Source organism: Amphiura filiformis, chromosome 15, assembly GCF_039555335.1.
Source record: "Amphiura filiformis chromosome 15, Afil_fr2py, whole genome shotgun sequence".
Taxonomy (NCBI): Eukaryota; Metazoa; Echinodermata; class Ophiuroidea; order Amphilepidida; family Amphiuridae; genus Amphiura; species Amphiura filiformis.
This window is the reverse complement of record NC_092642.1, coordinates 30150858-30176684: the sequence shown is the minus strand read 5'-3', so window position 1 is coordinate 30176684 and position 25827 is coordinate 30150858. Positions and strand designations below refer to the sequence as shown.

General features: G+C 37.0%; 2 protein-coding genes across 2 annotated transcripts; one reads left to right on the top strand and one right to left on the bottom strand.

The window, feature by feature from the left end:
* Window positions 1-1114: 1114 nt before the first annotated feature.
* On the bottom strand, window positions 1115-22222 carry LOC140171501 (uncharacterized). Its single transcript, XM_072194770.1, has 6 exons — window positions 22088-22222; window positions 12943-13112; window positions 9155-9307; window positions 7784-8486; window positions 3970-4125; window positions 1115-2421 (listed from the first exon to the last, which is right to left on the bottom strand). The coding sequence occupies exons 1-6, from the start codon at window positions 22160-22162 to the stop codon at window positions 2200-2202; spliced, it is 1479 nt and encodes a 492-aa protein (XP_072050871.1). The 5' UTR covers window positions 22163-22222; the 3' UTR covers window positions 1115-2199.
* Window positions 22223-22501: 279 nt separating this feature from the next.
* LOC140171500 (protein fem-1 homolog C-like) lies at window positions 22502-24946 on the top strand. Its single transcript, XM_072194769.1, is given in 2 exon segments — window positions 22502-23031; window positions 23033-24946. Coding segments are annotated over 2 exon segments (1920 nt in total). The 5' UTR covers window positions 22502-22618; the 3' UTR covers window positions 24540-24946.
* The last annotated feature ends 881 nt before the right edge of the window (window positions 24947-25827 follow it).

Sequence of the window (25827 nt, the reverse complement as noted above, 5' to 3'; positions counted from 1 at the left end):
ATACAAAATTCATGTACTCATGTTACACCACTGTAAATGGGCAACTTCCAAATTTCAGTGCAAATTATAGTGGAGTGGATCAGCATTTAACAATCAAATGAAAACATGTTTCTGCTATATATCAGTACTGCCTACAGGGACTTCCTAATTTTGAGACAATGATGAATATACCCAGTAATTTTTAATATTTAGTATGTATGCATAAAGATAACTAATTCTCTCACATGATTCAGTTAATTTCGCATGCATATTGCTATATTATGATTACAACATATATTATTTTGAATTGTTGCTTATTTGCTGAACTGTTCAGCCAGGTCTGAAACACACCATGAAAATGTCACCAGCTGCACATTAGGCTATTCAGTTGAAATCCATACACCCTCTATGGAAAACATCAGTTTAATCTCCCACATAGGGAGTATGAATTTCAAATGGGGTTAGCTGAATGGGTGACTCCATTTGAAATCTACATCTCCTGTGTGAGAGATTAAGGTCAGGACTTCCATAGGGGGTGTAAGGATTACAACTCGGCCCTGATTTGGTAAAACAATCTAACTTGAAATTTGGAAATTTTGAGATAAATCCATATCATGGGTAATGTGAGGGCGCTCTTTCCATTGGTGACATCCTCAAATCACCACCATGCCGACAAATAATGAGATTTTTATATTTTCTAAGACATTAGATCTGTTTAATAATTTATTTTATTCAAAAAGAAAAACGGCAAGTGTTCAAACTTTAAAGCTCTTTTTCTCGAAACAGCGATTTTAATTTCAAGTTAGATCATTTTACCAAATCAGGGCCGAACTGGAATAACCAATTTTTACAAAATATAAAATGTATCAAAATGATACTGCATACATATACATTTAAGCTTTTAGGCTGAAATTGATAAACATATCATTTCTCTCTCTCTACTTACAGAATGTGTATGGACCACAGTTTGTTTTGCACTACATAAATTTATGAATCAAACAAACATAAAGATACAAGCATGCAAGCATGATCTCCGAAACATGCCAAAAAAGACATTAAAAAAATTATTCATAATTGCAGGGTGTTTTGATCCAAATCATCTTTATTAAATAATTAGCAAATTAATCAACTCTTCTCGATAATAGACTGTGTCTCATCTCTAGTTGAGAGTAATGCTGTGTGTGTATTTTGCAGTGGCAGTTTCGAATTGAGTGTGCTAACATAATCATGCGGGGCATTAACACGGGCAAAAAAGGGTACTTTGTCCGCATTATCGCTCACTCCACAACCCCATACAAGCACTACAGGCACTCTCAACTTGAGACGAGGCACACATGAGTATGCAGTCTACAGGCTGCAATCTCATAGAAACCTAGTTAGAAGTTCCTGCTAGGAACCATATCGGATTCCCAAAAAAATATCTCGCATTGTACAATATTCCATGCGGACATGTCACAATATTGAGAGGAAAGGATTGATTCACCAATTCTTACCATATTCATATCATTGTTGAGTCATCAGTCACTGTCATTCTTCAAGGCAGCTGTAGATGGAAAATTCAATGGATTGTCACACTTCAGGACTAAAACAATGTACCTTCAGTCGTTTTCAGGCATACACATAAGCATAATAGCATTTACCACATGCTAGCAAAGTTTGTTCCACACAAATAGTATGATAAAGATACCACAGAGATTGCTGGGTGTATGGCAAAAAATAACCAGAGGTACATTATTTTTTCCATCATGGTGACACTGCAAACATGGCACAGTGAAATGCCCTTTGGCTAAATACAATGGGTATCCAACCTGGGCATGTTTCACAAAGCTTTACGATCAATCTTATGATTGATTTACCACATGTAATCCGTATGAAGTCAAGTGTAAGATCTATCACAAATCTTTGTGAAACTAGCCCACTCTCAGCTGATCGCATAATTTCATAACTAATAAGGATTGACCAAGCATCGATAGGTGAAACAAATTTGCCCATATTGCCCAATGTACATGATTGTTGACACTTATGACATACAACCAAGGCTCAAAGAATTGCTATATCATGGGGCTCTTTTAAACTTATCCCCCTGTCCATTGTGTATTGCTCATTTTGCAGGTGGCTATTATAGAAAATAGGGGGGGATGGAATATGGACTAATCGCTTTTTGAGCCTTGTATATATCATAAGGGGTTTGCCCTTGAAAGCAATCCAGCCTTACTGACATTACGTGGTCATACCATCCCCACTCTCCATTTGGTCTGTTGGTTTGTCTCCCATTGATGCACTCCCATTAGCACCTTTACTGTCATCGCTACCTTCCATAAAGCCTAACTCTACCTGTCCTTCTTGATCCAAATCAACCTCTTCCATATCTGCTGTGCTCTCCTTGTCACGTTTCTCATCCATAATTGCTTTGGTTTCAGCCAGGTATCTGTCAAAGTTGATCTGTGAATAAATGAAGCAACAATTAAATGCTTTTACTCTCTATTTTTGTTGACTGTCCAAATTGTTGTTCACAATACGCACCTTTAGGGTTTCTCCAAGACCGGATGTTGATTTGTACCAAAATTTCTTCTCACAATACAATATGTGTATAGAGGCCATCAGCCTTTCGCCATCTTGTGGGTACAAATGCTACACATGTTCATGCGTCGGACACTACGCGCAGGGCGCAGCTTGCCACGCAGCTGCTAGCTGTTATCACGCGTCATCACGCGTGAACCCACAAGATATGACGTCACGCTGACGGCCTCTATTGCATAACAAAGATGATGGATTAACCTCTGAACTGTATCTATTGTTATGTTATACAAGATGCGAATTACCTTGTGGGAAGGAATACAGGTACAAATCGACATCCGGTGGAGAAACCCTAAAGGTGCGTATTGAAAAGGGCATGTTTGTTGTAAAAAGAAAATCCAAAATATAAAGACTGTTTTGCATTGAATGAGGGTTTCAAAATATAGATTACACATACCAGCTGCATAAATGTCATTTGCCACACAAACCTTTTTTTTTTATAATATAACATATTTGGTAACAAATTTACCTGTCCAATGTTTTTTGCAACATTTGAGCATCAGATAACTAGTTAGAGATTTGTCACCCATCACATCAAAACAGATCACTTTGCAAAACAAGCTCAAATTTCTTTTTACTTTCTTAATATTTTCTCATCCTCTTTCATTGTTATCAGCCAATGAAGCCAGCTGCGAAGTGGTCGGTTTTGATGTGATGGGTCACATTTATCAATTAAGGAGTACAATCAGCATTTTTAAAACTGATCTGCAAGTAATGGAGGGATGTAGAAGAGGATGTCCAACATCATGGAAAGGGTTCAGTTTTTGCCGGAAAAGTGGCAAAAACTGGCAAAAACTCATATTTATAGTCAACCAAATATTAAAAAGTAACACAGAAAGCTCAGAAACAGTAACATACAACATTTAGTAACTCATTCAACATATTTTTTTTGTCTCATCCAGTCCTTAAAATGAAAAGGTTTTGAAGTTGATACTCCACATTTCAGTAAAATGCACTAGAGAGCAATGAAAATCCATGCCTTTAATTTCTTAAAATGTTACTTATAATTACCAAATCTGGCCTTGTTATACTCGGGAAATAATTTTTTTAACTTTATAACTTGTTTTGAGCTGAAAAAAGTGAACTTTTTATCACTTTTTTAGTTTTTGCCATTTTTGCTGGCAAAAACTCACAAAAACTATTTTTGCCAAGCTTTAAAAACCGGGGTTAAACCCGTGTTTTTTTTCCACCTGCGGCAAAAACCTGCGAACCCCGATCATGGAGTCATTAAATTGATAATATCAAGAAACTGAAGGGACCAGTGGAAGCATATGGCACCTGCCATACAATGTACATGGCAAGATGTGGGGATGGGTGCCACCATCTTGTGAGAACATCAGCAGAATAAAACTATTTTAAAAACTAGAATGTTCAAAAAAGTATCATGCCCCTGATTACATCCTGCTGACATACCTGTTTCCTTTTCCTCTTGCGATGTTCTTTCTCCCTCTTATTCTCACGCTTCTTCTCTTCTGCAAATATCTCATCCACCTGGTTCTTTGTTACATCCTCATCCGTCTTCATCATATGAAGAAAAACGCCACCAGGTGTCCGTCGTCTGGTTCCATTCTAAATGTGAAAATACCATTATAGTAAATACCTACATGGCATATCTGGCATATCTATGTGTGTGCTTTTCACCCATATGTTAGCAGGTTTAGACAATCAATTCTTGCAAACATTCTCTTTTTAAGGTTTGCATGAATCAGGGTTCGGTTTTTGCCGGCAAAAACCTGTTTTTGCCAGCAAAGTGGCAAAAACCTGGCAAAAACTGTTTTTGCCAGTTTTTGCCTGGTTTAAACCGGCAAAAATGGCAAAAACACACACATAGTCACTCAAATATTAAAAAGTGACACAGAAAGCTCATAAACAGTAAAACACATCTTTCAACGAATCATTCAACATATTTTATGTCTCATCAAGTCCATAAAATGAAAAAGTTTTGAATTTGATACATGCCACATTTCGATTAAATGCACTTGAGCAATGAAAACGCATGCCTTTAATTTCTTAATATATTGCTTATAATTACAAAATCTGGCCTTGTTACACTCGGGAACTTATTTTTGTAACTTAGTAATTTGTTTTGAGATGAAAAAATTGAACTATAAATCAGTTTTTGCCATTTTTGCCGGCAAAAACTGGCAAAAACTGTTTTTGCCAAGTGGTTAAAACCAACCTGCGAACCCTGGCATGAATCAAAGTTGATTCTCTCAAATTTTCAAAGTCCTTTAGTTGTTTCTCTCTATTCATACTAAATGATTTGAGGGATCAATATTAAACTGATTCCCATGAAATTCCTGTGCAAAAAATCATGATTGATTTTCACACTGTCCATTAATTCTTACCCTGGTACACTCTCCTGAAAATCAATTATCATCTAGGATGATAATTTGAGTCAAAGGACTCTTTATAGAAATTACCATAATCCTTTCAAAAATTAAGCTATTCCATTTAAAATCCACACTACCCCTGTGGAAGATTTAGATAAAGATAAAATTTTATCTTGAAATGTGTATTCTATTTGTTCCTTTATTAGGGTTTAGAAATAGTGTGTAAAAGCGTTGAATTAGGAATTATATATATCGTAACCACCCGGGTATATAAGCCCACCTTCGGCTATAAGCCAACCCCTTATTTTTCAAAACATTCTGGGAACAAGGGTGCACTCAGGTATAAGCCCAGTGCTAAATTTTGGCCAAGTTCTAAAAACAAATCAATGCTTTGGTCTCATATTTAAGAACAAATATAAAAAAATATCAGTTGATAATTAACATTCCACACTTATAATTTTAAGAAATTGACATAGATGATAGAAATTACTGGTACATTGGGCATATGGTCATTTTCACGGTAAAGGGTGTAACTTTTGATTTTTAGGGTCAAAATTTCAAACCACTTAAATATGTTTCTGTTTACTGTAATCATGCATAGAAGCAACTTAAATTCCAGTAAAATAGTGTTTCAAGGCTTAAACCTGTTGATTTCTGATAAAAAATTTGACATTTCCATAACATTTTGGTTAAAATCTAAGAAAAAATGTATTTTACATAAGCTCAGAAAATTATGACATGAAAGCTGGAATACATGTGAAATCCCATTCCAAAGTAAGTCAACAGATATAAGTTAAATTTTATACCATGTTTTGCTATGTTTGTAATTGCAATTTTGAAAATTTTTAACATCAAGGGTCATTTGCAATGGAAATTTCCCAACCTTAAACATATTTTTTAAGTTTTAATTGGGTTCCTAAAATAATTTAAATGTCTAACTTCATGTACAAATACTACTTGATGAAAGGAACCTCCCAGCCAAGTTTCACAGAAATTGGAGTTATTTTTTAGAATTGGCAATTCAAGCGATTTGTGTTTCGGAGGCTTCAGTTAACAACACAGGTGATCATAAAAGTAAAATATTTGGCTAACTACTACAAGTTGACATGAAAAAATAGGTAAAAAATATCACAATTACCAATTTTCATGCTTTGCTTCTAAGTATTGAATTTCAGTTGTGACAAAAATTAAATTATCACAGCAAGTCATTTTTTTTGTTTCGGAGGCTTCATGTTTACAATGGTTAAACATGGCAGAAGTAGTTTTTTTGATTTTAACACTGTTGGGATCATCTAAGCTGTTATTTTCTTGTGTGTATTGAATCAATGATTCTATGCGGCAGATATTGCAGATTTATAACATGATAATTTTTTCACCCATTTGTTAAGTATGGTGTTATTTGCATGTGAAGCCTCGAAACGGGCTTTCTTGGATATCAGTATATTTTTCAAGCATTAACCATAATATCAATTTTTTTTTATTTTTTGACATTCTGCACATATCATGCAACAATTACAATGCAGATATCAATATGGAACATACCAATTTAGATATGCATAGATGATAATTAAGTTTACTGTTGTTTCGGAGGCTTCATTTGTTTCGGAGGCTTCAATTGTTAACGGAAAGTTTGTATTGGGTCCCATTTTCAAACGGTGATATATATCTCCATGATTTAAAAACAAGTGACTTGAGGATCTACTTTGCTACATTTTGATAAATAGATTGGATGAGCTCTTTTATTTATATTTGCCCAAGCTTGCTGAACAGTTTGTTTCGGAGGCTTCAAAAAGTTAACGGAAAATCGGCTCTTTGAAGTCAAGATTTTATAAAAATTTTAAAAGCTTGCAAATCAACTAATTTTTGTTACCCATTTCAAGTTAAGATATCAACTGTTATGAATCAAGAAGAAGTGAAGAAATAACCAAGAATTATGAACCAAAGCTATACCCACAAAGTTTGTTAACAATTGTTAACGGAAAATGAAGCCTCCGAAACGACAAATATCGACGTCCGGTTCTCAAAAATACAGGGCTGTTCACAATTAAATCTAATGTGGCAGTGTTTACTGAACATATGACCGTACTTTCAGGATAAGAAAAATTATCCATGAACTAACTGAAGAAAACACAGGGTTTTACAAAAATGTTAATGTTTTTTACAGTTTTTCAAAATGGCAATATTAGGTACATTTAAGCCTGCTAAAACTGAACGCAGTAACTCCCGAAGATAATTATGCTACCCAAGGTAGCTGCTAACTAGATGACTTATGTGGCCAAAAATCATGGAATTCTGTGGCTTTATTAGAAAACTACGGATCAAAATGTTAAAAATCCAAAGTTACACCCTTTACCGTGAAAATGACCATATACATTGTACAAATGGGGGAAGATTGTTCTTATTTTTAAATTCATGCACTAGCCCTTCCCCGGTTATAAGCCCACCCCCATTTTAGAAGTGAAATCTGCCATCTAGTGGGGTGGGCTTATACCCGAATGGTTACGGTAATAGCTAGCATTATAATAGCTTGTGGCACTGGACTACAAGTTGTATTTAAACAGTGTGTAAAATAAGACAGGCCCTTGGTCCAAAAGCTACTGAAATTCACTACAGGACTGCCAATGATATGCTACATGATTGCTACCCTGTCAAATTATGCGACTAAAGTTGGCAATTTATAGCCCCTATGCCGGGCTTCAATCTGCCATGCTCAATGCGGACTTCAACATCAACCCCTACATTGTGACTTTTAAGTAATGCAAGTATAGCCAAAAATACCATGGTATAGTCTGTTCAACAAAAGGCACAATTTTGAGGTTTTTTTGCCCCTGGGGAAAAGAGGGTACAAAATATACAAAAATATTTTACATACTGATCTAAAAACATTAACTCACCATAACCATCATGCCTCCACTTTCCTCCACATCTAAAGTGAGCTGCCACAATTCCTTTGACTTATCAACACCAAGTATATTCACAACTCTCATAATCAGGTGTCTCTTCTGCTCATTCAAACTAAAAGCAATCTTCCCTGCAACCTCTTTCGGATGTTCTCCATCACTAAATGTAACATTTTTCATAGTCGGGCAGTCTGGGCTCCCATCTGACTTCTTCCCCAGTCTTTGTTTAGCACCTTTCCTCTTCCCAAACTTGAATTCTCTTCGTCTGAGCTTCTCCTCCTCTTCCCTCTTATCTTCTTCAACCTCTGCAGCCAGACCGAGTCTGTCTTTTACATTTCTATGACCGAGTCTATCCTTCACATTGCCACGCTCCTCTTGATCTGCTTTATCCACCAGCCATTTATCAGAATCGTCCTCCCCAAGACCAGCTTTAAGTTCTCTCTGGCCATCCTCATCGGACATCTCTATTCTTGCAGCAGACATACCAAGTTTATGTCTTGGGGCTTCCTCTAAAGCTAATCTATAATTGTAGCTTTCCACATCTCTGTCCGTCTCTGTGTCCATGTCAAACTCAGTCATTTGTTTTTCAACTCTTTCAGCAGTTTGTTGAGTGATGATTTCACCCCAAATGTTGTTCTTGCGTTTCTTTGGTTTGGTGCCGACACTCGGTTTAGTGTTGCCTGATGGCTGCTGCCCTCTACAAAAATCACATCACAGAAAGTGAAAGTGTTAGACCATAGGCCTAGCATTAGTAGTAGATCAGAGGTTTTACAATAATTTTAATATCGTTGAAGGTCTAAATCTTTACAACCAAACAAGCAACCTGAAACTCAACTTCACCTTTGTGAAAAACCTCTTAAATTTTACCAATGCTATATCAAAATCAATTTATACCAATATAAAATGGGTATTGAATCTGTTCATCTGGACTTTAATACTATTTTTGATAGCGACAGTACCGGTCTCATCCAAGACGCATCATCAGGCTGACTGATGATGGGTCTTGGATGAGATGCGATACTGAAAAATAGTAAGTTCAGATGAACAGATTCAATACTCATTTTATTATGTTTATCTCCTGGATGACTGAGAATATTCACAAATTAATTTATGGTATGTTTTTTTAATGTTTCACTGCTTGCTCCGGGTCACTATGCAAACAGACATGATCCACATACAAGATTGTTACATGTGAACATGTGCACAACTTGAAACTTGGTTAGCAAAAGCATGAGGTACGCATGTTACATGCTGGACACCCAACCATTGGTCAAGTACTCCTTGACCAATGTGCTTTCAGTTTAGTCCATGTATGTTGGGCTATAATTCCTCAAAATTAAAGCTAGAGGATCATCACTATGTTACCTTGTTAGGTCGTGTTCCATTTGCTGTGGTTCCCTTCTAACGTCTGATGTTGTTTGCATTCTGGAAGATGTTAACACTGGTTTAGCCACTTTCTCATGTGTTTGTGGTCTGCCTTGGGGCATCCCAGGAATGGTTCTCTGTCGTTTCCAGGATCTGTGAACAAACCATCATTATAATCATTTTTTTGGAATACAATGATAACAAGTCTTAAATACTTCCAAGATGGGTGGTCCAAGTTTTTCATAAGTGGTATTTTCTACCATCTATACAGTTTGAGCACATATATTGGAACCAATCCAGCAGCAGGGTTATAGCAAGGCAAATTTTAATGCCGAGTGAAATCTATACCAAAAGGTGAAAAAATTGAAAGAATTGTTCATTTTATACTGATTGTTCATTGATTTTGAAACATTTGAGACTGGAGTGCCGGGCATTTGGGCTCAAAATTAACTTGAGTGCCGGGTGGAAATTAAGAGTGCCGGGCGGGTCAGCCTGCCACCGCCCAGCGTAGCTACAACCCTGTCCAGCAGTTAGTTGTTTTAGGTTGCGGTTCATATGCAGTAGGGTTCATACATGTGAGCATATATGAATGTTTGTGATTATCTGTGTGTTTGTTACAGTTTGAATATCTCGATGTAGTTTTATGGGCTCAACAGATGAGTATGACCACTGGCCACTGGCTCAATTGGTGAGTATGACACTGGCCATGGGGTTCTTCAATTCTACCACAGATGAACTCAAAATATAGTTGATGTTGTCAAGATTTATTTTATAATACGATGTTCAACAGATGACAATATTTACAAATGATGAAATATACAAAGTGTAACTTCTGATTTAAAGATGGACCATCAGTATCACACTAGAGGACAGCATGTGAATAACAGCCGTCAAAACACCAATCCCTACATTTTCAGCATGTAAACCATAATTTCATATCGATAAATAAGTGATTGTTGCATTGAAGATGATGATGCTTGGACGACTCACAACATAACTTTGCATGTGGCAAATCGGGTCTCACAGTTTAGTTAATTATTAAAGGGGGGTAACACTATTGGTTTTGGATATGGATTGTCTTTAAAATTACATAATAATATCAAATAGCGCCTTCTTTATGCTGCTTTGTGAAAAAAAAAAGCGAGAGCATTTTCAGCGTAAATGTGAATAAATAGCCAAATTTGCAATCCAATACCTTGGTATGCGTGAATTGCATTCTGGGCAGGCAAGCAACAAGACCTGATGACAATGTTGCAATGCCCGGCCCATATTGAACGGAAAATATTTGTTTTTAACTCTTTTTTGTACCGTTTCAGAAAAAAAGGAAACAAAATATATTTCCCTTGCAACATGTACATTTCAAATGAATATAAAAAAGTTTGGGTTAAAAATGGAGAGGAAAAAAAAACCTTCCACCACGGATTTTGAACTGGGTACCCTCGGTAAAAACATAATCGCTAACCAATTGAGCCATTTAGCCCACTGAGATCTTCAAGGAATTTTTTTAACTATATACAGCGCGCCATCTCCTCAGCACTTACGCGAAACCAAAGTAGCTGTTGAGGAGACTGATGATTCGCAATTAATTCCCTGTCCAGAAATCCAACGTAATTTTTAGTATTTACAAAGTGGTAGCCTCAAAAGGCCGCTGTGCTTCATGATTTCTCTGGAAATACATCGACTTGGGAGCGTCAAATTTCAGGATAGCAATGAGAAAAATAGTATCTATCATGTGATACCAAAACCTCATCAACAATGAAAAATATCGGGGATGATGCTGTCGATCGGGGTTTAACAGGGTTGACATGTTGATACATTCTGATCCTCTGTGCTGCATGGTGTGCATGCATTGACAGCATATATCGTAAACATGGTGAACAGTGAACACACATTGATCTGTAGGCTTGGGCATCGTCAGTCTTTTGCATATCGCAGCCAAAAACATATCGCGATATTGCCATCTGACGATATTTTTATTCATACATGCATGCATGCCATATCAGAAGTTCACTGGTATATGGGTGCAAAACGGCCTGCCAAACAGTGAAGCAATTAGTATACAAATAAACAAGTACAAAACATACTTATTCAATCCACTGCCATCGTTCAAAACAGCTTCTTTATAATCAGAAACGTTATTGGTCGCATGTCATAAGTTGGGTATGCAAAAAGGGTGGAGGGATTACATTTTTCGGAAAATTGCGTTACAAATTTGATTGGCTTTCCATAACCCCATATCCTACAGCAGTGGTTGATACCTCATTTTAAGCCTAATTTTATACTCTTTCAGTCTACTGAAGTATATAATTATACATTATTCAATAAAAAAATCACATCAGTTGAAACGAAAAATGCCAGGGGTGGAGGAGCAGGCGGATGTGGAGCAGGCGGATGCGGGAGTGTGCAATAGGGCCTAGATGTGAAAATTCACATTTCAGCATGTCAAAACTACTGGTTACTCTTTCAAATCTAGTGAGGATATGATGTATTGACACCTTTGAATGTTGAATTTGTACAACTAAAACAATTACTGACTACTTAAGGTGGTACTACACCCCCCTTATAAATTTTCTGACTAATTTTGCATTTTTCTCAAAAGTAACTACACACTGGTAACAAAAGTTATGTATATTATAGGGGTAAGGACTCCAATTACTTCACTGAAATTTCAGTGATTCAAGACAAGGGGTTCATTATATATGTTAAGAAATGATGTACATTCTAGCGGTACCTTTTTTCTTATCATAAATAACATACCGCTTGTCTTGAGTCACTGGAATTCAAGTGTAGTAACTGGATTCCTTGCCCCTATAATATACATAACTTTATTACCAGTGTGTTATTATTTTTTGAGAAAAATGCAAAAATAGTCACAAATTTATCAACAGGTGTAGCGCCACCGTAAAGGGTTATATGTTCCATTTTTATCATTTTTGATGAAATCCTAGTTGAATTTCAGTATTTTTAGCAACATGCTAATGTACATTTCTCTTCTTGATATTCATTTCCTCAATAATAGAATAACCGTCTCGCTAATTACTCGTAAAAAGGTCACTGACCTTCACAATGTAATTAACATACGTACATTTATTTTAAATAGTTTATTTGAAGCATTAATGTATTGAGAACATATCCTCCAAATCTGATGACATTCTTGCATAAAATAAAAATGTTACAGTCATTTTTGTAATTGAGGTCCGATTTGAGAAAAATGCATTTGAAAATTGATATTTATATAGACGCCTGTGTATTAATTAATTAGTAATTAAGCATTATCTCATAAATTAAGCATGTGTTATGGTTAAAAATGGTGTTAATTATTAGAGGTTGTCAATATATATACAACATATCAAAAAATACATTTTTTGTCATTTTTGACCATGTAATTGAAATTGTACCACCCAACTTATGACATGCGACCTATTAAAAACAGTATGAAACCATTTGCTGCCATTGATCGTGGCCTGCTGAGTGGATGGGAGACCACTGCTGCCCTCATGCGCATTGAACATTTAGTTGATCGTGGCCTGCTGAGTGGATGGGAGACCACTGCTGCCCTCATGCGCATTGAACATTTAGTTGATCGTGGCCTGCTGAGTGGATGGGAGACCACTGCTGCCCTCATGCACATTAAACGTTTAGTTGATCGTGGCCTGCTGAGTGGATGGGAGACCAATTATAAGTATATCGCCTGTCACTATTTCTACATATCGTCATCGCGATAAGGATTTAATATCACGATATATCGCAGGGTGCGATATCGCCCAAGCCTATCGATTTGATATTACCTGTTGTCTGTATCTGAATCACTGCCTGAATTACTATCACTGCTGTCAAAGTCCGAGTTGTTGGCCACATTTTCCCTTGATTCCCGATATGCATGGATAGAGGGCGCTGTGGCTGGAGCTGAATGAGGTCTTGGAACAGCTGGCTCAGGAAGATTGTCTGCATCTCCCATCTGGAAATAGAAAAATGAAGTACTATTATAGACTGCATGACAATAAGAAGCATAAAAAGGAGAGGAAAGGAGAATAAACAGAGATCCCAGCCAGGATTGCACGTTGCACAGGTCGGAGTAGTGAGTTTCAATTATTGGAACTGCTCCAGCTCATAGTCGATAGTCATAGCAAATTCGCATGATGTGCGCAGTGTACGGATTAACTTACTGGGGTGGACCATAACAATTTTCCGCTATGTGCTTCACGAGTCACAACTGCTTTTCCAAATTGTCCAACTTAGCAAAGAGTAGTATTCCGTTAAAAAAATGTCAGTATGATTATGAATTATGCCCAGGAATTACCATGATAACAGACAATGGCAATGACTTGCTTGAGTAGTCTAGCAGGGACTGTCTTTTGGAATTTGCAGGAGAGCATAAAATAGCTCTTCTAGAGCCTTCAATTTTTAACATTTAGAACATTTACAATAAAATGTACATTGTAAGGAGAACTAAAAATCACTCTCCTATCAGATTTAAGGAGAGCAGAGAGCGATTGTTCTCGCTCTCCTCAGAAGGCAGTCCCTGGTCTAGCTAAGAAATTGCTCACCGATAGTCAGAAATGCCCCCCAGTCAGAACTCTTGCCCCCCCTGCTGCCCCCCCAGTAAACACCCAAAATTGCGAACTTGGTTGATTCCCCCCCCTGAAATTCACTTTTCCCCCCTAATGCCCCCCAAAAGAGAATTCCTGACGCTGCCACTGGTGCCGACTGCCTGTGCTGTAATCCTGTCAACAAAGTGAATTATGTCAACATATCGACAGAACTTCGTCCATGGCGACATAGTGCTAAGCAGGGGTAGCGCGAGCACAAAAAATCAAGGGGTCCAATTTAATTTTTCTGGACCCTTTGGTACCTGAAAAACCAACATTTAAGGGGTCCGATGAGAATTTAAGGAGTCCATCTGTCCGAAATTCTAAACTTCAGAACTTGTCAAATATTCCAGTGAAATTATTAGTGTTGTTGGCCTATGGTGATTCAAAAGATTTACCGATCTTTTTTTAAAATTATTTTTAATTGATGATTTATATGCCTCCGTGCATCGTGAAATTAATGAGTCCATACAGTTTTTATCGGACCCTTTGGTCACATTCAACTTGAGATTTAAGGAGTCCAAAATGGGCAAAATCAAAAATTAAAGAGTCCCTGGATGCGCAAACTCCTTAAAAACTTTGTCAGGCAAGCTCATTTTCACTCAAAATATTGGCCATTTCCAATGTATTTTCAACAAAATGCAATGCCAAATCTTATCTTTTACCTACTATTTCACCAAGATTTTTCAGATTGCCTTCAGGGGGCATACTTTTGGCAGTATTATTGTTTTCCGGTGTAAATTGTACACTTCATCGCTACATGCTCGCTATGAAGATGGCCATCTTGGAAATTTGCTGAAATTGCCGACGGTGTTTCTAGATATTTTTAGGTTAAAATTTTTAAAATATTCCAAAAGTCATGAAAAAAAAAAGTCCTGGTACTTTTTCGGAACCCAAATGTATGTCGACACTCTTATGACGTCAAGATACAAAATATGTCGACATGTCAACATCAAAAAACGGTGCCGACACCGGCACTACTGTGCTGGCAGACAGACATGATTATGGCCACGCGTTTTGAACTCGCCACCCAAAAATGGTGGTTTTGTTACGCTTTTCCAAATCGAGACTCGTTCAAATTGTTATATCTCTGCTTAAACAAAAGGTATTGTAGTGTGTTTGGTGTCATTTTGTAGCTAAATGAGTGACCTAACAGACCTCCAAAGGAGAATTTTTTATCAGCTAAGATAGTGGAGTTATAATTTTTTGAGTTCAGAATGGCCGAGGTGGTTGTTGTGGCGGTGGCGGTTGTGGCGGTGGCGGTATGTACAAAGTCTATGAGAAATATAGATTTTGTGTGTGCACGTTGAATCAACTGATCATATCTTTGCATCCATATGGGCTACAGGCATGGTTAAGAGCTCTTGTGAAAGGTTATTAATTATGCTAATTGTTTTTAATCATTTTGAACTCTTTATGATTGGTTTAGTCTATAAAATACAAACTTTTACGTACAAAACTACCCGTTTTCATATTAAACACTGTAGTAAGCAATGCGAATGTCTTCAAAATCTAAAAGTTGCTGTAAATATTTAATTACTTATCCTATCATAGTCAAAGTATACATTTTCTGAGAGTAAATTTGATGAGGAATCTAAATATGGACTTACTTTGTCTGTATGGGTTAGGGGTAAAATGTTTCAGTTCAAAATATGTTGAATTGTAAAAAAATTTGAACATATTTTGGGACACCCTGTATTCTGAGATTACCAAACAGCTGTGATTTTTTTTCTTCCCCAGTCAGTAGGATCCCCCTAACCTCTAACCAAATCAATGTTGTTTACTTTCAGTTTATAACTGCAAGTTAGTAATAAGCAATGCATTAAGTGACCCACAGGGGTGTGATTGGTGCTTTCTGAAAAAAAACCCAAAGCAATGAAATTGCGAAGCGACGCGAGCGTAGCTCTCGCCTGTTGCGGCGGGGGGTCCAGGGGCCAGCTTAAGGGCCCCTGGTGGGAATCAGGGGCAGCGCCCGATCAGGGTGAGGCGGCCCCAAAGCCAGAGGGTTTTACACACTTGAGCACCACTGGAGATGCAATTTCATGGGGTAAAATGCAAAAATGTGAAACTGTTAAAATACTTCACTTTATAGTATCAAAACATTTATTATCTGAATAGATACTTCCAGTATCATATCATTCACATACACATGAGAAATTGCATCACCATTTTTGCACAGTACAGTGTGTCTATAAATCATCCAGTCAGGGTTCTAAGAAATTTTCATTTTAAAATTGGAGATTCTCTCATATCCGGAACTGAAAATTCCGGAAATGTGACATCTCTGTTAAGCATTTAGCTCTTGGTCCAGGGCCACTCCAAAAGCGGGAAAAAAAAAAAAAATTTGTTTTTTGAAAATCCGGATTTTTTTTTTTTTTAATCCCAAAAATCCGGAAATCCGGAAAAATCCGGAAAAATCACACCCCTGGACCCATTTTTTATTTGGAATTTTTTTATTCCACCCTGTATAACTTCAAGGTCACCCTGTACAATGAGTTGAAATGTGTATATTTGAATTGCTTATGCCTTCAGCTTTTCAAAAATGTATACTTTTGCTAGTTTAGGGTTGATAGTTGTGTAGATATTCTAATTTGAAACTTGATTGGTGTAAAAATTCATAATATTTGTGATGTAACGCTAAGGGTGGCGAGTTCAAAACACACGGCCTTATAGTCTAATCTATTCTAAACTTAAAATGTTAAATTGGGAATTGAAGTAGTAGATTTGTACAGAACTTTTTGAAATCCCACGCGGCTTTTTTTCATTATTCATTAAATTTCATTATTTCTATTCTATTAGGCACAAACGAACTACCCCCATTCACGCTGTACACAGTTAGAAGTAAAGGAGCCGGTTAGCACGCCAGGCACCACAAAGCATGCAAAGTGCATAGCATCGAATTTTGGTGATCCCGTCATCTTTTTTACCGTTTGAGGCAGTATCGCCCTGCTCATTAAATATTCATGAACCCAATCATGTCACATTCACATGGTCTTAATCGGTAGCTCGGAGTGGTTGGGATTGACCAGGCATGTTTTTATGAATGAAATTGTGACCTTAATAGGGGTCAGGCATATATGGTCATTTTCACAGTAAAGGGTGTAACTTTTGATTTTTAGGGTCAAAATTTCAAACCACTTAAATATGTTTCTGTTTACTGAAATCATGCATAGAAGCAACTTAAATTCCAGTAAAATACTGTTTCAAGGCTTTTAACCTTTTGATTTCTAATAAAAAATTTGACATTTCCAATAAAAAATTTGACATTTCCATAACATTTTGGTTAAAAAAAAAAAAAAATGTATTGTACATAAGCTCAGAAAATTATGACATGAAAGCTGGAATACATGTGAAATCCCATTCCAAAGTAAGTCAACAGCTATAAGTTACATTTTATACCATGTTTTGCTATGTTTGTAATTGCAGTTTTGAAAAATTTTTAACATCAAGTGTCATTTACAATGGAAATTTCCCAACCTTAAACATTTTTTTAAAGTTTTAATTGGGTTCCTAAAATAATTTGAATGTCTAACTTCATGTACAAATACTACTTGATGAAAGGAACCTCCCAGCCAAGTTTCACAGAAATTGGAGTTATTTTTTAGAATTGGCAATTCAAGCAATTTGTGTTTCGGAGGCTTCAGTTAACAACACAGGTGATCATAAAAGTAAAATATTTGGCTAAATACTACAAGTTGACATGAAAAAATAGGTAAAAAATATCACAATTGAGTGTGATCGGAAATTGGGTAACATTTGGTGAAAAAATAGGATTTATTCAAATTTCCATAAAAAATGGTTTTAATTTGGTGGAAAGGATTATATTTTAATAATCTAAAAGAAAAAAGAAAAATTTGTTGCAAATTTTGTGTTTTCCGTGCCGCTAAAGTTGCGTGCATTATTTGTAGCGTGAGGGACGGACACTATGTTGCATTATTATGAAAATACTTCTCTTACTGAAGAGATTATATGCTATTGTCAATTTTTGTTTACAGATTATTAGTACAACCCTTGCTACAGGAAATATCAATGAGATTTTTAATTGGATGTCTTCCAGAAGATAGGAGGGGTCATGGAAGGTGAACCCTAGAAATTTTGTCCGTCCCTCACGGATAAAAATCCAAAAAAGTTTTTCTCTGAGAAACATTTCAAGGAATTAAATTAGCATATACCCTATCTATCAATATTAGTGCTCACCTTACTAGAGATAAAGAAACTAAAATTCCCAATCTTTAAATCTAAGAGTTATTAGTCCTTAATTAATGTGAGGAACGGACATGTCCGTCCCTCACACTTACTTATTTTGGATGTACAGGTACCAATGTATGTTGAGTGAAAATATTTTTGTTTGCATATCAATAGTGCAACCCCTGCCACATGAAATATCAATGAGATTTTTAATTAGATGTCTTTCAGAAGAGAGTTGGAAGTCATGGAAAGCGAATGCTAGAAATTTTGTCCGTCCCTCACGGATAAAAATCCAAAAAGTTGTTTCTCTGAGAAATATTCTAAGGAATTAAAATAGCATACACCCTATCTATCAATATTAGTGCTCACCTTACTAGAGATAAAGAAGCTAAAATTACCAATCTTTAAATCTGAGAGTTATTAGTCCTTAATTAATTAAGGGACCGACATGTCCGTCCCTCACACCAACTTATTTTGGATGTACAGGTCCCAATGTATGTTGAGTGAAAAGATTTGGCCACTAAATATTAAACCCAATTCTTCTACCCAGTCAGAGAGTCTGTCTAAAACAAATTCAGGCCAATCCCAGAAGGTCATGCTCCCAAATATTTGGAATTGAAGGTCCTGTTGCTAAAAAAGAGGGTCTGTCCGTCCCTCACACCAACTTATTAAGATTAATATTATTGTAAATTACTGCTTCTTTATCAGTAAAACTACAATTGGGTATTGAAAACAAACAGCATGAAGTAAAACTTCTGTGTAATTTGAAATTAAAAGTGAAATACACACTGAATAAGATATTTAGGCCATCATATGTCCGTCCCTCACAGACAAGCTGTCCGTCCCTCACACAAGTATTTAGCGGGAATAATCATATCTTATTTCACCTGAACTTGCATTATTTTGACAACTGCATTTCATTTAGATGTCAAGGATAGCATTAGTGGTGGATTTGGAGAAATCTTGCCAAATTTGAAATTTTGTAACATTTGTCCGTCCCTCACATAGAAACTGTCTGTCCCTCACATAAACTTTGGACCCGCTTCATAGACGCCTTGAAAACAAACTGAGTCAAATTTCTTAATTTTTGGAGAGATGGAACATTACTCTTGGTGGTGATTGCTTATTCTATTGATTTCCGTCCCTCACACGTGAAAATTTTGTATAGTGAAATAATTGATACACATGTGGCAACATTTTCATGCATGAAATAACTATTGGTTGAAGGGTTATATTATTAACCTAACTTAAAGGAATAAATTTTAACAAGGGTTAATTAAACACAGCAATTAATCTATTGATATCCGTCCCTCACGTGAGGGACGGATTCCGATCACACTCAATTACCAATTTTCATGCTTTGCTTCTAAGTAGGCCCCTATTGAATTTCAGTTGTGACAAAAATTAAATTATCACAGCAAGTCATTTTTTTTGTTTCGGAGGCTTCATGTTAACAATGGTTAAACATTGCAGAAGTAGTTTTTTTGAAAACAACACTGTTGGGATCATCTAAGCTGTTATTTTCTTGTGTGTATTAAATCAATGATTCTATGCGGCAGATATTGTAGATTTATCACATGTTAATTGTTTCACCCATTTGTTAAGTAGGCCTATGGTGTTAACTTGCATGTGAAGCCTCCGAAACAGGCTTTTTCGGGTATCAGTACATTTTTCAAACATTAACCATAATATCAACATTTTTTTTAATTTATGACATTCTGCACATATCAAGTAACAATTACAATGCAGATATCAGTATGAAACACACCAATTTAGATATGCATAGATGATAATTAATCTTCTTGTTGTTTCGGAGGCTTCAATTGTTAACGGAAAGTTTGTATTGGGTCCCATTTTCAAACGGTGATATATATCTCCACGATTTAAAAACAAGTGACTTGAGGATCTACTTTGCTACATTTTGATAAATAGATTGGATGAGCTCTTTTATTTATATTTGCCCAAGCTTGCTGAACAGTTTGTTTCGGAGGCTTCAAAAAAGTTAACGGAAAATCGGCTCTTTGAAGTCAAGATTTTATAAAAATTTAAAAGCTTGCAAATCGACTAATTTTTGTTACACATTTCAAGTTAAGATATCAACTGCTATGAATCAAGAAGAAGTGAAGAAATAACCAAGAATTATGAACCAAAGCTATACCCACAAAGTTTGTTAACAATTGTTAACGGAAAATGAAGCCTCCGAAACGACAAATATCGAAGTCCGGTTCTCAAAAATACAGGGCTGTTCAAAATTAAATCTAATGTGGCAGTGTTTACTGAACATTTGACCGTACTTTCAGGATAAGAAAAATTATCCATGAACTAACTGAAGAAAACACAGGGTTTACAAAAATGTTACTGTTTTTTATAGTTTTTCAAAATGGCAATATTATGTACATTTAAGCCTGCTAAAACTGAACGCAGTAACTCCCAAAGATGATTATGCTACCCAAGGTAGCTGCTAACTAGATGACTTATGTGGCCAAAAATCATGGAATTCTGTGGCTTTATTAGAACACTATGGATCAAAATACCATATATTCATGTGGTGGTTTTTTTCCAAGATGGCTGCTGGCTACCGGCGTTGCCTGGCCTGTCATGCTTGTTGTACTGAACTACACGCCCGGGACTCGCGGTGAACAACCAACACGGGTGAACAACATCATTGCAGACTCATTTTCACGTTTTTTACGACTGTTTTACCAACTTCAAACTTGCTGATTTTATGTTTGAAAGCCATTTTTTCTTGTTTCTGGTAAATAATGAAATTTTTTGTAAATAATGAAAAAATATGCGGTAGGTTTTGGTCTGGAGCATACGGGCGGTGGGCGCAAATCTACTACTTTAATTCCCATGGCGGCCATGGCCTTGATAAAAAAATGCACTCAACTCGACTCTACACCATCATTCATCATTTCATGACCATGTGACCGTCCATGACTATGTCCATCATTCCATGTATGCGTCGGAAATACAACCAATACAAGATACAACAGAACAGGCTTTTCCATACAGTGAACAATAACAAGAAATGGAATCCAATGTCATATATCTGCACAAGCGACTGATAGCCTATCTTTAGTATTGATGCTTTCAGGCTTTAAATGATAGCAAGAAATGGAAATCGCCCCAAAGGAAAGATTTTAATTGTGAAATTGATCGCCACATCTTATGGATTCACATTATTCTCCGGCGGAAATGTCAAACTGTCAATTACAACGCGTCTACTAGTGGACTGGTTTTGAAATCCACTCTCATCAAACTAATCAAAACTGTAAACTACAATTTTATCGAAAAAATCAAAAGAAGAAATACTAAATATTGCTTAGTTTCAATGATGCTTACCGATCGAGTCGCCTTGATGGTGTATTTCCGATCATTTTGCAACATGGTTGAAAAATATTTCCATCGCGAGTATCGCCATTAGGCATGGCCCGGTAACCTGGATAAAATTTAACGCAATCGATCGTCCAATCCTAGTTCACCTGAGTGATCACGTGGTTTGCCGAATGAAACCGAATGAAGCCGAATGATCGGTATCGATTAATCGGTACAAGGATTGTTACTTGTATACAAATCGTTTCGCCGGCACGTTTCAAGAAATTAAATTTACGATCTTTTGATAATTAGTTGGGGACCGTTTATTTTAACCTCTGGCATGAGAGATTGAGAATGTGGGTTAAAGATAAGCCACTCTGTGTTCTCATTTTGCAACCAAAATAGGCTTCTCATATCATATAGCTTAAATTTGCAGGACATTATGCTGGCCATCCATGTATTTGAAACATGGCGGATATACCAAACACCCTCACTACGTTCGGGTCTGTGAGGGTGCTCGACCAGGCATACATTCCATGACATGTGAGTCCATGTCCACACGCGACGTCACGCGATAAACACATGATTCATGTCATGAACATTTGTATACATTCATTAAAATTGAAAACAAAACATTTTGTCGCCTCCGGCAGCTAAAAAAGAATTCCGCCTGACCAAAACTCCCAGCCCCCCACCAAAAAAAAAAAAGTTACATGCATGCAGGATAATGACAGACACTGGCATGACTGGACTGCCGAATTCGACACTTCCGATGCTTTCCGGCATACATAATCCCAATTTTAATTAGTTTTACTTCTTTGCAAAAACATTATTTTACCTCTGCCGTTTGTCGTTCAACTTCTTCATCAATTTCTCCATCTGACAGTTCCCCTTCTTCCTTTTCACTGGCCATTTTGGATCAAATGTAGCACAAAATCTGTTCCGATATCTTCTTTCGCGGTTTGTCGTTGTCTTTGCGTTGAACTTTGACCTAAATTACTGGCGTAGACGAGTACAAACCGGGTTAGTTTATTCCGTAATTATTGCTAAATAATGAAGTATTCGTGATTACTATTACATACAGATATAAAATAATTAATTTTTTACACCATAAATAATAATTTAACACAAAAAAGGTGATATAATGATACGTTTTCAGCAAAAATTAAAACAATACATCAAAATATTACATTCGTATAAACCGGATCAATAGTTCATAGGTCACATTAGTTAAATTGTCGTCCATATTGAATTCTCCGAATGACAAATCAACTACGTCGCAGAAATTTCGCTGAACAAAAGTGTATATATCTCCTTACGATGGGCATGTTTTGATTTAAACTCAGATATAGTAGTAGATGAGATCATAATGGCAAAGCCTACAGCAATAATACCACCATGGTCGTCATCTGTTAAAGCGCCTGAGTATTACAAAACTCATGTTTTTAACGCTGCTCGTGAAGGTAAATTGCCCCGTATAAAAGAATGCCTATCGTCTTTTTCAAAGGAGGAAGTGAGTTGGCTACTATCACAAACAGTAGAAAATACAACAGCATTGATAGCAGCATGCCGTCATGGACATGTAGAAATTGTGAATTATTTTATTGAGCAATGCAAAGCTGATGTAGAACAGGTTGGTTCAGTAACTTTTGATGGTGAAACAATAGATGGTGCTCCGCCATTGTGGTGTGCAGCAGCTGCGGGACATTTCATGACAGTGCAGACACTTATCAAGCATGGGGCTAGAGTAAACCATACCACATTTTCCAATTCAACGCCACTTGACGGCTTGTTTTGATGGTCATTTTGAGATTGTCAAGTATCTCGTTAACCATGGAGCGGACATTGAATTGGCCAATCGCCATGGCCACACGTGCCTTATGATTTCGTGTTACAAGGGGCATTACAAAATTGCAGAATATCTTCTTCAGTTAGGGGCAGATGTGAACAGAAAAAGTATACGAGGAAATACCGCTCTTCATGATTGTGCCGAATCAGGGAGTTTAGAAATAATGAAATTACTGTTGAAAAATGGTGCCAAAATGGATGTTGATGCATATGGAATGACCCCCCTGAAAGCAGCAGCGGTTGCAGGACACACAAACATAGTTGACTATCTTATAACACAACCAGACATACCTAGGTTTGAGAAAATTGATGCATTAGAATTAATTGGTGCAACCTTTGTAGATAAGAGACGAGATACACACCTCGCTCTAAAATACTGGACAAAAGCAATGGAAGAACGTTATAGGGATCCGTGCAATGTTGTCCGGAAAAAGAGAACGGATGACCCAGTTGCAGCTTACGAATTTTCAACAGAAGTGGAAAATTCCAAGGACTTAGATAATTTGATAGGCGATCCAGACGAGATGCGAATGCAAGCGCTTCTAATACGGGAGAGAATCCTTGGGCCGTCACATCCAGATACCACATACTACATCAGATATCGAGGAGCCGTCTATGCCGATTCAGGCAATTTTGATCGTTGTATCTTGCTATGGATGTATGCTCTGGATATGCAGCAGCAAGCATTAGAACCTCTTAACCCGATGACACAGAGCAGTCTACTGTCCTTTGCAGAGTTATTCGCGTACATGTTGTCAGAGCGCAATGGTACACGGGTCTATGATGACAAAGTCCCATATAGTACTGTGTCTGTTGTGTATCTGAAAGGGATCAACGAGATTGAGCGTGGTCTTGCCAATCAAGTGTATGGCCCATTGGCAGAGAAAGAGGTGATTAACTTCAATAGAGCATTGTTGATAATCATGCATCTCATGTGCCTAATAGCTCGCTTGGAAGGTGGGAGTGAAGAGGAAGAAGATGAGGTCAAATGTGCCACTTACAGGTTCCTCAAACTGAAGCCTTACGGAAATCGGGGCTTTGGTCCGCTTCATCTTGCTGTTGACAAAAGCACATCCTCGGTGGGGCGCTATCCAGTGTGTTCTTTCCCAGATGTACACGTCGTACAACTCCTGCTGGAATGTGGTGCAAATGTCTCGGATAAAGACTTTGATGGGAATACCCCTCTTCACATAGCAGCAGTGAACACGACAAAGACTGAAAGAGGCGACATTATGAAAGTGTTGCTCAAACACGGAGGGCATATAGATGCTCGTAACACTGCTGGTAAAGTTCCAATGGAACTAGTTAAAGGAGAGTGTGATATATCGCCAATAAACTATACAACTTTGCAGTGTCTTGCAGCCAGAATAATCGTCCAGTACCAAATCCCGTATAAGAACACAATACCTAGGAAACTAGAAGAGTTTTTGTCAGCACACTGACATTCTATTTTGTTTTAGTGATTTGAAAAATTGCAAATTTTGTTCCTAGAGTGAATATTATGATTTGTCTAGTGTGCTGGCTGCGAACAATGCATTCTGGTGTTTATTTGTTAAATTTATCTAGCACTTGTAAGACTTGCAACATAGTGGAAATTTATATCCAACCTGTTGCATGTTATAGGGTATAATAACTCAACTTGTTGAAGACTGAAGTGGGATTGGTACTTGATATGTTCGAGTACTTCCCCCACCCACATCCCCACCCCAAGTAAGTTTCAGATTACAAAGTACATTCCCCAGTCTATGGGAATGATCCCTGAAGGCATACATGCTACCGCTATCCCATTATTTGTTTTTGTTTGTACCATTCCATTCCTCCCGGGTTGCAGAGCTGTGAGATTGAAAAACAAACATGTTATAAAATTCTGCATGCCCTACCCAGGAGCATACGTGTGTAATCCATTTCCAGCTAAAAATCCCCACAAGTAAGCCACATTCACTGTGAAAGGAAACTTACCGGTACCTTGTATTGGACAAACCACCTCGTTTTAAATGTTTCCCTGAACAATGAGTCAATGATGGATTAGTTTTGTAAATCTTAGCAACACAACACAAGTAGCAAAACCAGGTACTACAAAACAAGTACTAATTCCACCCAATGTTATGGTATGTTGCCACTCATCAATAAGCAAGAAGATATTACTATACCTCATAAATATTAATGAGGTAATCCAGACATCTTATTGGTTAATAACGCATGGCGTCCGAGTGCGGTATTTTGACTACTTCCCGCGCCTGTGCAATTACGCCGCACGCGAAGTAGTAAAACTTCCGCACCCTACTACCACACCGTTCCTTCAGGCGTGGCGTTATGCTACACAACGGCGATTCTGCAGATGCGTTTATCGTTAAAATGGCGTCTGCTGCAGTTATTTTGCTGAGATTACCGAGGGATAATAACACACGAATTAGACGTTTTATGAAACAAAATGTTATTTATGGAAAGTTAAAAAGAAAATTAAAATAATGTAGGCCTAGGTCAAAATGTAAATATTAATTGAACAGAAATCCTAAAATATTAAACTTATTTAACATGCCGGCCGGCACGTTGACTGGTGTGTGTTTTAACTTTTTTTGACGATTTTACCGTGATAGTGAAAATATTTATGAGGTATAGTAAAACAAATACAACATGTTTTCATTTGGAAGTAGTCAAAACTACTGGTCCCTCGGTGTTGGATGATTTGACTACTTCCCTCCGCTGGCGTCGGGAAGTAGTCAAATCATC

What these genes read in the sequence shown, in the direction of transcription:
- LOC140171501 (XM_072194770.1), bottom strand. Translation starts at nt 22,162, where the DNA reads ATGGCCAGTGAAAAGGAAGAAGGGGAACTGTCAGATGGAGAAATTGAT. An exon ending in GATTCAGATACAGACAACAG is followed by an intron (nt 9,308 to 12,942) that starts GTAATATCAAAT and finishes GTTTGTTCACAG; the next exon opens with ATCCTGGAAACGACAGAGAA. An exon ending in GTGGAGGCATGATGGTTATG is followed by an intron (nt 4,126 to 7,783) that starts GTGAGTTAATGT and finishes TTTCACATTTAG; the next exon opens with AATGGAACCAGACGACGGAC.